Genomic DNA, 11,610 nt, shown 5'->3' with positions numbered 1-11,610 from the left:
GGCGCAGAAACGTTCCCCCCGCTCCCGCCGGCGCGGCCGGGGACAAGCGGGTCCCTCCCTCCTCCCGCCAGTGCCTGCGCGCTCCTCGGAGCCGGCGCCATCAGAACCGCCGATCCCGGGGGTCTCCGGGGGCCGCCCCGCCGCGGGGGAACCAGCAGCGGCGGCTCCGTTTTCCCCCGGACGGAGCGGGGCGGCGCGTTGAGGTGGGGGTGGGGGGGCGGAACACGCACCGCGCGGGCCATGGCGCTGCGCGCGGCCCCCGCCCGTTGGCTGTGGCGCGCGCTGGCGGCCCCGGGCGCCCTCCGGGTCCTAGCGCCGCCGTCCCGCGCCGCCCCCCCGGCCCCGGCGCTGCCCCCGGCCCGGCCCCGCTGCACCGGCACCGGCACCGGCGGGCACGGCCCGGAGAGAGAGGGGCCGCGGCGGCGAGTGCTGGTGGTGCGGGTCACCAGCCCCCTCGCCTGGCTCCGCACCCGCTTCTACTACCTGCTCATCCGCCTCTACTTCGACCAGGAGTTCAGCGTCGAGGAGTTCACGCGGGGCGCCCGGCAGGTGCGGGCGGGCTGGGGGCGGCGGCGGAGAGGCGGCGGGAGGCCGCGGGGCGCTTTCCGTGCTTCGGTGGGGCCCGTGAGAGACGTGGGGACAGATGCTGACGGGAGCGGAGCGTCTCCCGTGTGAGGAAAGGCTGAGGAGCTGGGGCTCTGGAGCTGGAGGAGAGGAGACTGAGGGGTGACTCATTCATGGGGATCAATATGGAAAGGGGGAGTGTCAGGAGGATGGAGCCAGGCTCTTCTGGGTGACAACCAGTGATAGGACAAGGGGCAATGGGTGCAAACTGGAACACAGGAGGTTCCACTTAAAGATGAGAAGAAACTTCTTCCCGGTGAGGGTGCCAGAGCCTGGCCCAGGCTGCCCAGGGAGGTTGTGGAGTCTCCTTCTCTGCAGACATTCCAACCCGCCTGGACACCTTCTGTGTAACCTCATCTGGGTGTTCCTGCTCCGGCGGGGGGGTTGCGCTGGGTGAGCTTTGAGGCCCCTTCCAGTCCCTGACACCCTGTGATTCTATAAAGGAGGGAGATTCAGGCTGGAGTGAGGAAGGAATTGTTGGCCCTGAGGGTGCTGAGAGCCTGGCCCAGGTTGGCCAGAGAGGTGGTGGCTGAACCATCCCTGGAGACATCCCAGGCCAGGCTGGACGGGGCTCTGAGCAACCTGAGCTGGTGCAGATGTCCCTGCTCATGGCAGGGGGGTGCTGGGGGAGCTGGGGAGGGCCTTCCCACCCAAACCATCCTGTGATTCTGGAGGAACTGAAAATAATCGGATGTGTACTTTTCTTCAGACTTATCTTGTTTCCCTTTCCGAGATTCCAGAATTAAAATGAGCCGGTTTAGCCGTCCCCCAAAGTAGTATGAAGAGAGGTGCTTCCAGACGTTTTAGAGACTTTAAGGGGAAATGTATCTCCTCTTAGCAGACTCTGCTAAAATGAGAGAGCTGGTGCATGTATGTTTCTCCAAATTTATGAAACCAACAAGCTCTGTCAACACAAGATGTCAGAGAGGTAGTGACCTCAAAGCTGATGGTGTAAAAGTTACAGAGGTACCTGCTGTGAAACTTCAGTTGTTGTATTTAACTAAAAAACAAACAAACAAAACTCAGAACGAGACAGCAGGGAACAGAATGTTAAAATGCTTAAGATCAATTTGAGAGGCAAAGAAAACCTACACCGAATTAGTTGCCCTGTGTGCAGAACCACCTGTTTTACCTTGCCCTGTATTTTGTTTTGTTTAGGTTTTTTTTTTTACTTGCTGTAGAGTCCTGAACACTCTGTCAGCATTTCCCAAGTGCCCTGTTTGAATATGTAGAGGTGTTACTGTATGAAAATACACCTGCAAAATTGAGGGGAAAAGAGCTGTTGAGTTTCCCAAAGTTTAGAGACTGAACGGGATTTATAAAGAAATTTTATAAACTGGAGCTTCTGTTTTGACCCAAACCAGGAGATGAGCTCAGAAAAGGGCAGCGGAAAAAATATTTACATGGAAAGACACAGACTGTTTGAATTCTCATAAAGAGAGTAAAATCAACTTATATAGATTATCGTAATGCTTTTTTTTTTTTTAACTAAGCTATGCATTCACTTCCTTGTTGTCAAAAGTTTCAGTGCTTTAAATGAGAGGCTGAAAAGAAAACTTAGATTTTTATCAGCTCACAAAATCACTTTTTTAATGCTGGAGAGCTTCCATTTCAGTGGTGATATACTCTGCAAACGGTGAAATCTTTAATCACGGAATGTTTAGGTAGCTTGTCACATAATGATGGATTTGTCCAGAAAATAAGCCAACCTAGTCTTATTTGTTCGTGTATTTCTCTCTTTTTTTTTTTGGTAGGCCTTTTCGGTGGTTTCGAAGCTCCTATCTCAGCGTAAACTTGACCTGCTGGATGAACTTGTGTCGGCAGAAGTAAGTGCTTTCCACCTCTTATTCTCACAATTGATTTTCCCATTATGAATTAACAGGTTTCCAACGTGTAGTTATCTACAAATACCGTCAGTTTCGTTTAACTTGGGAAAAACAGCACAATATGGAACAGGGCACTTGTTTGCCCTGCAGCTTTTTAATGTTTACTTTCAACCCCGAAACTTAATTCGCTACTTCAATTTCCTAATGAAAAGCTCACGAAAACAGTTTTTGTGAATGCAGGTGCTCCAGGTGCTGAAGGAAAAGCTTTCTTTGCTCCCCGACAACCACAGGGACGCTTTAGCCGCTGACATTGACGCCATCATGTACACAACAGAGGGAGATGTTCGCATTTACTATGATGATGACGGTATGTTTGGAATTCCAAAACGTTTCAGCAATGGGCAGCCTTGCATTCTCCTTAGAAATGTGGTTTTGAGTACTGTTTCTCGTTCCTTGTTCTGCTGTTTATAGTTCATCTGTGTATAATTCCCTGATTTCCTTTTAAACCAGAAACTGAGAGATTATTGTTAGTAAGACTTTGTACTGTGTTGACTTCTGTTTAGGTCTTGCTCATTCCTCTTCTTTTGTAATTTCAGCTTTTATTATTCCTTAGAGATCTCAAACCACTCAAAAACTATTATTCTACTATATGCAGAAAGCTGTTACCTCAGCAACAAAAATATATAGTCCAAGAAGAATAGTGAAGGCTAGATAATGAAATCAATTTTGCTGTTTTCATTTCTGTTCTGGTTTTGTGGAATATACTTTGTTCTAGGACTTCTTGATTAAGTGATAACCTTGAACAAGTTTTTCTTTTGGTAAAATACCAGCATCATGTGCTCCGTTCACTATCAGACACAGTTGCGATGGTTTATAATCTAACCATGGGTCTTTGAATGAGCATTTCAAGTTGTCAGCCCCGGTGAGCTTTTCTCCTGTTTAGTGACATAGGGAGATGCTTTTTTCTCTTAACTTGCTCCTGATCTTCAACTACTCTACATACTTTTGTGTAATATCAACAGTTGGCTTTGGGCCTTGTGATAACCAGGTTTTCTTCGTATGGTGTGATTATGCACGATGTCACACCACACTCATGGTGAAATACAGGGTGTTTCAAAATATGGACCTAATCCGTACTTGTGGTGCAGCGCAAATTGAGTCCATCTTTCTGAAACACCTTGGACATACCCTTCTACGGAATGCATTTTTCTGTTGCTAAACAGCATGAATATGGCTTTAAATAGCTTTATTGTTCATTATTCTATCGCGCGTTCTTTATGGCTGAAGTCAGCTGCCCTTCCAGGATCTCACTAGAATATATGCTAGATAGCAAATAGGAGTATTTGACCTCCGAGATCCACCTTATGCTTTGATTTCTTTCCAACAGGAAGAAAATTTGTTAGTATCCTGATGCGTTTCTGGTACCTGAACGGCGCTAACCTACCTGATGAAGTCCCAGGTGAAACCAAAGTTTTCCAGATTGTGTTTGGGGATGAAAGCATGAAAGAAAAAAGACATCTTTTAACAGCAAACTATGAGTAAGTTTGTCTTTTTTTTGCGTGTGTCCATGTACATGGGGTAGCTGTGTGGAAAGCAGTTTGGGAACTGAAAGCATTCACTCTGTGTCATTGCAGAACTTGGTGTGTTTTAATTTACCTTGATTCTAAACTAAGTTAGTTCTCATCCTTCTTATCCAAGCGTGATCTGGTGTTTAGACGATTCATACGACTGATCCAAGCCCTCAAAGCACATGTTAGTAAGATGGGTTTTCACAGAAATGCTTGTAAATAATGTCTCTGTTAGTGCAGTGATCTCAGAGCAGTGCAGAAACATCTGCACGGTTGGCAAAATGTACTGGAAATGACATTCTCAGAAGCTGGAAATAGTGAGGATTTTTATGAGAGAAATGCAGTGTAGTCAATGACTTCCACACCCACGTTTGAAGTGGGGAGACTCCGGGGTCTAGAGGAGCAGGAGCTCTGAAATAAAGGAAACATTCTGAGGACACCAGTGCTTTTTGCTGGAATGAATTTTTGTGGATCCCTCCCTTAGCCCAATTCTGCATGTTTTTCGAGTTGGACACTTCTGAGGCTCCATTAACCTCAAGAACCTCCCCGGAAAGCCTTAAATATCTGTTCCTAATCCTCAGCAGGGAGATCTTTGCAAGGGTGCGTTCCTTCTGCTATTTACAGCGCTAACCTAAACCCAGATGGGTAAAGATGCTACAGGCCTTGGAAGCTTAGTATTGTAGTTACTGATATTATTAGTATTTGGGTGCTGGAGAAGGCGGTTTCCAGGGGTGGATTTGCATGTAATTGCAGAGCAGTGAGGTTATTTATGCTGTTATTTATACTGCTTTTGTCCACAATATGCAGGTTACTTGGGAGCATGAATATTCAGCTTGAAGCTCAGACTGGTGTTTAGATGACAAGCGGTCGGAACTGATGTGCTCAGGGAGGAGGGCACTGATGACTATGCAAGGAAGACTCTTTGAAAATAGGGGTGGATGTTTTCATTTGCCTAACAACGGTGGAACTTTCTTTCAGGGAGATTCAGCACTGTTAGCTTGATCTTCGATGTATTTCTGAAAATATAATACTTTTTAAAGTATAGTTCAGTAAAAATGGCAATTCTCAGGTAGAATGCGTAGCATGTGATTTCCTTTTACAATGCAGTTATATCATGCCATTGAATTAAACCCTTTATTTAGAGATTAAGATCTGCCACGCAGCGATGTCCATAGTTACTGCTATGAAAACCAAGTGCCTTCCTGATATCCAGGTCTTTACTTTTGCTGCCTGAGCCTGTCTGGGCAATCTGAACCCAAACTCTCGGAAATCAGTGCTCTTTGTTTCTTACTTACTGAATTAATTTTGATCTTCCATTTGGGGGCATAAGCATCAGAGTCAAAGGAGCTTTTACAGGAATAACTTGGAAGTAAAATACTTCTTCATGATTTCTTGTTGGTGTTAGTAGCTCTTTAAGGATCAAATAAATTTAAACAACTCTTCACTTACTGTCTTTCCTTTTCCAGGTTCCAAAGGGAATTTACAGAAGGAGCAAAACCAGACTGGACAATTACACGAATTGAACATCCGAGGCTATTAGAATAAAGGCCTTCTAGTCATTTTATGTACTGTTGTAAATGTTCTGATGTAACAAATATCAGGGTCTCTTTTGGGTCTCTCTTTTTCCCTTCCTGCCTTCTCCTCCAAAAGAGGGATGAATTTTGTATGTCTGATTTCCCAGGACGGTTTCTGAAACTCACACTGTGCTGCAGCATGACAACAAAGCCTTTTCCCTGGAACAGGCTAGGACAAGTTTAATTAGTACTAATTAAGGCATTTGCACAGCGCAGTTTCACACAGGCCAGTATTACGGGTGTGTCGACTTCTTCAATTCTGAGAAGAAGTGGTACAACTTGTAGAAAACAGCACTTTAATGGCTGGTGGCCCTTCTGAGTTATTTTCATATGTTTCTTTTTCCCCTAGGGACTGTACAATATATAACTGAATAATATGCAAGATGAGAGAGAGGTAGATGGACTTCTTAGATTGTCTAGCCTCAGCAGTTCACTTTGAGGTAAACTTGCTTTTGAATATATTTGAGATTAGGAAATTTAGAGCCGTTACGAGTATTCGGTACAGGATTTGAGTAAGAAAAAAATTTAAAAGAGGACCTGACAGTGAAACTAAATTAAGGCCTTTTTTTGAAATGCTTGTTGAAGAAGTGAGCAAATCATTAAAATTAGATGTTGCAATATAACAATTTCCCAGTCCTCAGATTATCTCTGTTTCTGGAACATGAGATCTCTGATGTAAGTAGCTTGAGATTTTTATATGGAGATCAACACATCATCATAATAGGGTTTTTTAATCCCCTATTTCAACTTCAAAGTTAACTTTCTACCCAAGTGTGTTGTAGAGATTCATGCAGTGTTTTTGAAAGTGTAAAATAAGTATAATTACTGTGATTCACAGTAGTTGTGATTGAAAAGTATAAATTACATTTTCCGTAGTTCAGCTGTTTTGATGCAGTGATTTAATGAGGATAATGTTTAAAGCTCATCACCAAGTTTTTATGTCAAACCTTGGCAAAATAATGACAGTATTTTGCTCTGCAGCAGCCTGCCCTTATAATGGAGAATTTGCAATTTGTCCTCTGGGCAAAGTTCGATGGTGACACAGAGCCCTGTCTTCAGGGGAGAAACAAGATTCTGTATTTAAAATAAGATTTTTTTTTTTCTTTCTTTGCTATAAAATTGCGTCTTGGTATAAATATGCTCCAAATTGATGATAACACAGTTTTGCTTAAAAAAAAAAAAAGAAAAAGATATCATTGGAAATTTACATGCACCATTTTGTTCTTTTGAAGTTGTGTTTGTCTTGTCGGTTGGAGGGGCTGGGGTGGCTGTTGGATGTCTGGGGGGTTTTTTCCCCTCTAAATTTTAAAAATTATCCCTAAGACTGCAAACCTCCATCAGATGCAGAACTACCCCTGGCCTTATTGCACCAAAAATAAATCAGAAAGGCACATAAATTACAAAGCTTACTGTACTAGACAGTGGTTTGCTTTCACAGTGAATAAATGTGGTGTAATTAAACTGGATTTACAGTCTAATATTGGCTTCAGAAGGAAACTCTACCACCTCACTCCCCCCAAAAAAACCCACAAAACAAACGCACACCCAACCTGGAAGAAGTGGACCGATATGCATCTTCAAGAAGAGGATCTTGACGTTTGCAGGAAGCTTTGCCTCCTTTTTATCTGCCATCCATAAATTCTGTGCCGTTCTTCAAGCTAGCTCCTAATGAATACATTTCTATATGCTATAAAGGTGGTCCCAAATTCTCATGGCAAAAAGGATGAGTAAAGGGTTAAGTTTGCTTCATCCCGATGAAGACAAAGATGGAGGAGAGTATTGTCTTGTAATTCGAAGATTTCCAGTGCCGCCGTTCGAACACTTTAAAAATCATAATACTACTTTAAGTGTTACTGAATTTAAAAGAGGAGGTGTTTTATTAGAAGTGTCTTCATGTTTTAGGGCTAACACTAGAACGATGCTGGGTTCTCTGTGTCACACTACGCTAGCGCTCCCAAATTCTCTTGCTGATTTGTCCCAGACATCACCTTAGAAATCACAGCGTGTAAGGTTTGGATGTGCTTTATTTCCATTTCTGCAGCTGTAAACCAGGGGAATAATGACAATTGTAATATGGTGTACAGCCTGTTAATCCCCATACATACCTGTCTAAAATATTTGCCGTTTTAACCTGCAAAATTCTTCATTCAAACCCCAGTAAGTCTTGAAAGCAATGTTACCAGGTTTGGTAGTGATTTTTAGGGTAAAATTCGTATCTCTATTAGCAACGCCGATATTTCCGATTCACGTTGCACAGAACATTAGGGTCACAAGGTGTCTGGACTGGGGATGGAGGTGCAAAGTGCCACATTCTTATTCTTTCTTCCTGGGTGAAATCGTGTTTCTTCATGTGGAGTTTGGGAAGCCTTTATTTATTTATTTGTTCGTGCAAAACCGCAGTCGTGTTTACTAATTAGTGACAATGCTTGACGGAAAACATCTGCTTGGACAATTTCAGTGCGTGTGGCTAAATCTCGACAAGCGCCAATTAGATGCGGCCGACAAAAGCCCCGTTAATTTGCACAGCCCGCTCACCAGCAGATGGCCTTGGTCACCAAGTGTTGTGGCTGGGGAGTGACTGGCGTTAATTGAGCATAAGAGAGTAAGTGATGAAGTGGCGGAGGCGTTGATTCTCATTTAAGTGCTACTTAAATCATTTAAACTTGTCTTATTAAAGAGTCTTGATATTCTTACTGGCTTTCATTGAATCAAGATAGTGTCTTGTGTTCTCTGCAGTGCCTATTCATTTTAAAATTGCAATTTATCAGTGTTCTTAGTAGGGGAAAGATGAGCTGTACGCAGGTGCCTCAATGTCTGACAGTGGCAAACCTTAGCTTTGTATTTGTATTTTAAAGTACGTTTATCATGTCAGTTGTGGTTTCTTTCCCTCCTGCCCCAGCATCGTCTGATTAATTCGGGGGGCACATTCAACTTTCTCCAGTTTTTGAGGCATGTTCGAACTTGATCTTACCTTGATCTTACCTTCGCTTCAGGTTATAATACACAGAATCACAGAATGTCAGGGATTGGAAGGGACCTCGAAAGCTCACCCAGTGCAATCCCCCCGCCGGAGCAGGAACACCCAGATGAGGTTACACAGGAAGGTGTCCAGGCGGGTTGGAATGTCTGCAGAGAAGGAGACTCCACAACCTCCCTGGGCAGCCTGGGCCAGGCTCTGGCACCCTCACCATGAAGAAGTTTCTTCTCATCTTTCAGTGGAACCTCCTGTGTTCCAGTTTGCACCCATTGCCCCTTGTCCTATCACTGGTTGTCACCCAGAAGAGCCTGGCTCCATCCTCCTGACACTCCCCCTTTATATATTTACATTATATTTATTATATTATTTAGTTAATTATTTTCAGATCTTATGTCTGGAAGGCTGTTTAGTAGTAGAAGTCGTACTGTTTGTCACGATAGCGATCGTACCCCTTCAAACCCTCACGTGTCCCGTGCTGCCCTTTCTAGTGGTGTGGTGCGTAACGTAAAGTCCTCCTATTTTAAGTTGATGGGAAAACTCACGGTTCTTAATGGGAGGCTGGATGCAACTTTTTTGTTGTCTTTGTGATTATTGTGTTAGAAATAGAGATGAGCTAAAATCAGACATGCCGTAGTTTCTCTTGCGTATCGTTTCCTCCTTGCTCTCTTGCGACAGAACAAGACGTGATAGTGAGCTTGGTGCTGTGGTACTCAGGATCTATAAAATGAGGGAAAGGAGCAGGGCAAGCAAAGCAAAGCGCACGTGTAAGGAAGGTCAGATCACCGTCGTTTCAGGCTGTTAGGAGGGGATTGTCCACACGGACAAGTCTGCCTTTTTTGGTGTTGTAAGTCTCCTGTCCCCTATTTTCTGCTGTTGTGCCTGGCAGAGGAGATGGCATTTCACCAAGGGTGCAGCCCTTTGCCTCGAGGACCTGGGAGAACTGATAAATATAAATGTATAATATTTTAATATAATATCTGTTATCTAAAAATATAAATATTTCTATTATATAATATAAATATGATGTTTATAATTTTTATAAACCATAAATAATGGTTTGGGGCATTTTTATGTATACTTTCAGAGGGAACAATGCTGAGAGACTGCAGTGTAAAGTGAAGAGCAAGCTAGTGCAAATGAATTTGTGCAGTCGGTAACTTGTGTCATACGAGGCATTGACCATGAAACAGGTGAACATCTAACCACTGCTGGCTTGATTGGGGTGGAAATTAAGTAATGAAGAGGTCTGCCTTGGATGGGCAGCTGCCTGAAATGGATTTTAAAAGGATTAGATTAGATATGTAGTGTTGCTGGCATGCTTCTTAGCTGCTTTGCTGGACCTTGTGGTTTGCGAGAGCTGTTGTGGGGAGTTCTGAATCGCTTTCTCATCTCTCTTAAAAAATTCTTGTTTGCATTCAGCACAGGCCGCCTGTTTTAGTATTCTTCTCTATTTCTCCCAAGTGGATGATATTTCCTGTTTTCTTTGTGAACAGCACCATATGTAATTGTTTTACCATTCTTGCTTTCTTCCTGAATGATCTGGGAGCTATTTCGGTGCTCTTATCCAGATATACATCCCTCCCCAAGTGTGCCAGCTCTCTGCGTTCCCAGGTTAGTCCTGAACAAGACTGGGTTGCAATCCACACGTGCGCTTCCACATATTCCCCTTTTCCTCACCCACACCTTTGCAGTTCATCTACATATGTGGTCTTTGTGGGTTTTGATTGGATTGTTGGTTTTTTGGTTGGTTTGGTTGGTTTTTTGCCAAATGCTGCATCCAACATAATGTTTCATAAGGTAAATGGCTGACTAAATTTGTAACTTCTGTCGTCAGGGCCGTGAATACCTCAGGTACTTCCTGATTCATATTCACAGGGCTGAGGTTGCGCATAATTAAAATCCTGTCATTTCAGCATGAATTATTTTATTGAGTCATATTTTATTCACATTCCCTTTCTCATGCAAGATTCTCTGGTATGCATCAAACACTTGCACATTAGTTCTACCGTCTGCTGTAGCAGCTTAACTTAGATTAATTTCTTATGCTCCTTAGTTTGTGGAACAGCTCTCGTTTTCGTTTTTGCTTCTGTGTTTTCCACACTTTCTTGTCTTCTGTCTGTGTGTTTTGGTTTTTTTCCCCCCCACTAGAAACTGGCCAGAAGGATTATATTTTCAGTGCATATTTGAATGTCTGGCCCTAAATGCAGATTAAAGATCCTAAATAGGAAACACTGTGTTGAGGGGATTTAAATGTAGCATGTTTATTACCACTTGTTTAAATAGCTTTTTTATAATTCCCATCCCATTATTCTCAATGCCTTCTTCCATCCTAGTGTTCTTAATGGTGATTTCCGCCAATGCAGACAAGAGCGACACCAACTAAATGTGGAAGAAAAGTCACTTTGGGAATACAGGAGTATTGACCTTGAGAAGAGAGATGGATTCGAAATGCTTCCCATTTTGTTTTGTCTTCGCAGGCATAGCGGACTGTGGGTATGGAATTCCTTGAGACAGCGTGCGAGCTGCTGCGTGACGAATGTCGTGCTGGGATGGATCTGCCCAAATTCTGAACCCGTGCACTGTGAGCTGTGTGTGGGTATCCTTAGGCAGATTTTAAAATAAAAGGCACCAGGGGAATTCCCCATGTGGCATAAGGCACAAACACTTCAGAGGGGTCACAGGGCGTATATAAATACATGACATGCTGGCAAAATAATCCTGGTGTTTAAAGTGTTGTTTCCATTTCGTTCACCTTCCTCATGCTTAGTTCTCAGGTGTAATGAAATTCCTAAACAACAACTGTCTGCTATGCGTACTCCACTGCTTCCTATTTTCGTGGCTCTATGGCTGTTTAACCAGCTCACAACCAGGGCTTAACCGTGCGTATCATGTGCTGACCCCTCGGTGTATTTGTCATGAGGGTACGGTACAGAAACCTAAGGTTTTGAGGGATGGCTCTGTTTTTACAAAGGCCTGAGTACCCAGGGCTTTTCAGTGACTTAGTGACAACTCAAAACATATTCAGTCTTATAAATGGCTCC

At 43.6% G+C, this 11,610-nt stretch overlaps 1 protein-coding gene across 1 annotated transcript; it reads left to right on the top strand.

The window, feature by feature from the left end:
- The first annotated feature begins 58 nt into the window (after positions 1-58).
- On the top strand, positions 59-5,582 carry MAIP1 (matrix AAA peptidase interacting protein 1). Its single transcript, XM_065638170.1, has 5 exons — positions 59-549; positions 2,379-2,450; positions 2,691-2,817; positions 3,838-3,988; positions 5,485-5,582. Exons 1-5 carry the CDS (start codon positions 241-243, stop codon positions 5,561-5,563), a joined length of 738 nt encoding a protein of 245 aa, XP_065494242.1. The 5' UTR covers positions 59-240; the 3' UTR covers positions 5,564-5,582.
- Positions 5,583-11,610: the final 6,028 nt, after the last annotated feature.

Source organism: Caloenas nicobarica, chromosome 6, assembly GCF_036013445.1.
Source record: "Caloenas nicobarica isolate bCalNic1 chromosome 6, bCalNic1.hap1, whole genome shotgun sequence".
Taxonomy (NCBI): domain Eukaryota; kingdom Metazoa; phylum Chordata; class Aves; order Columbiformes; family Columbidae; genus Caloenas; species Caloenas nicobarica.
This window is presented reverse-complemented; position numbering and strand designations above follow the sequence as displayed.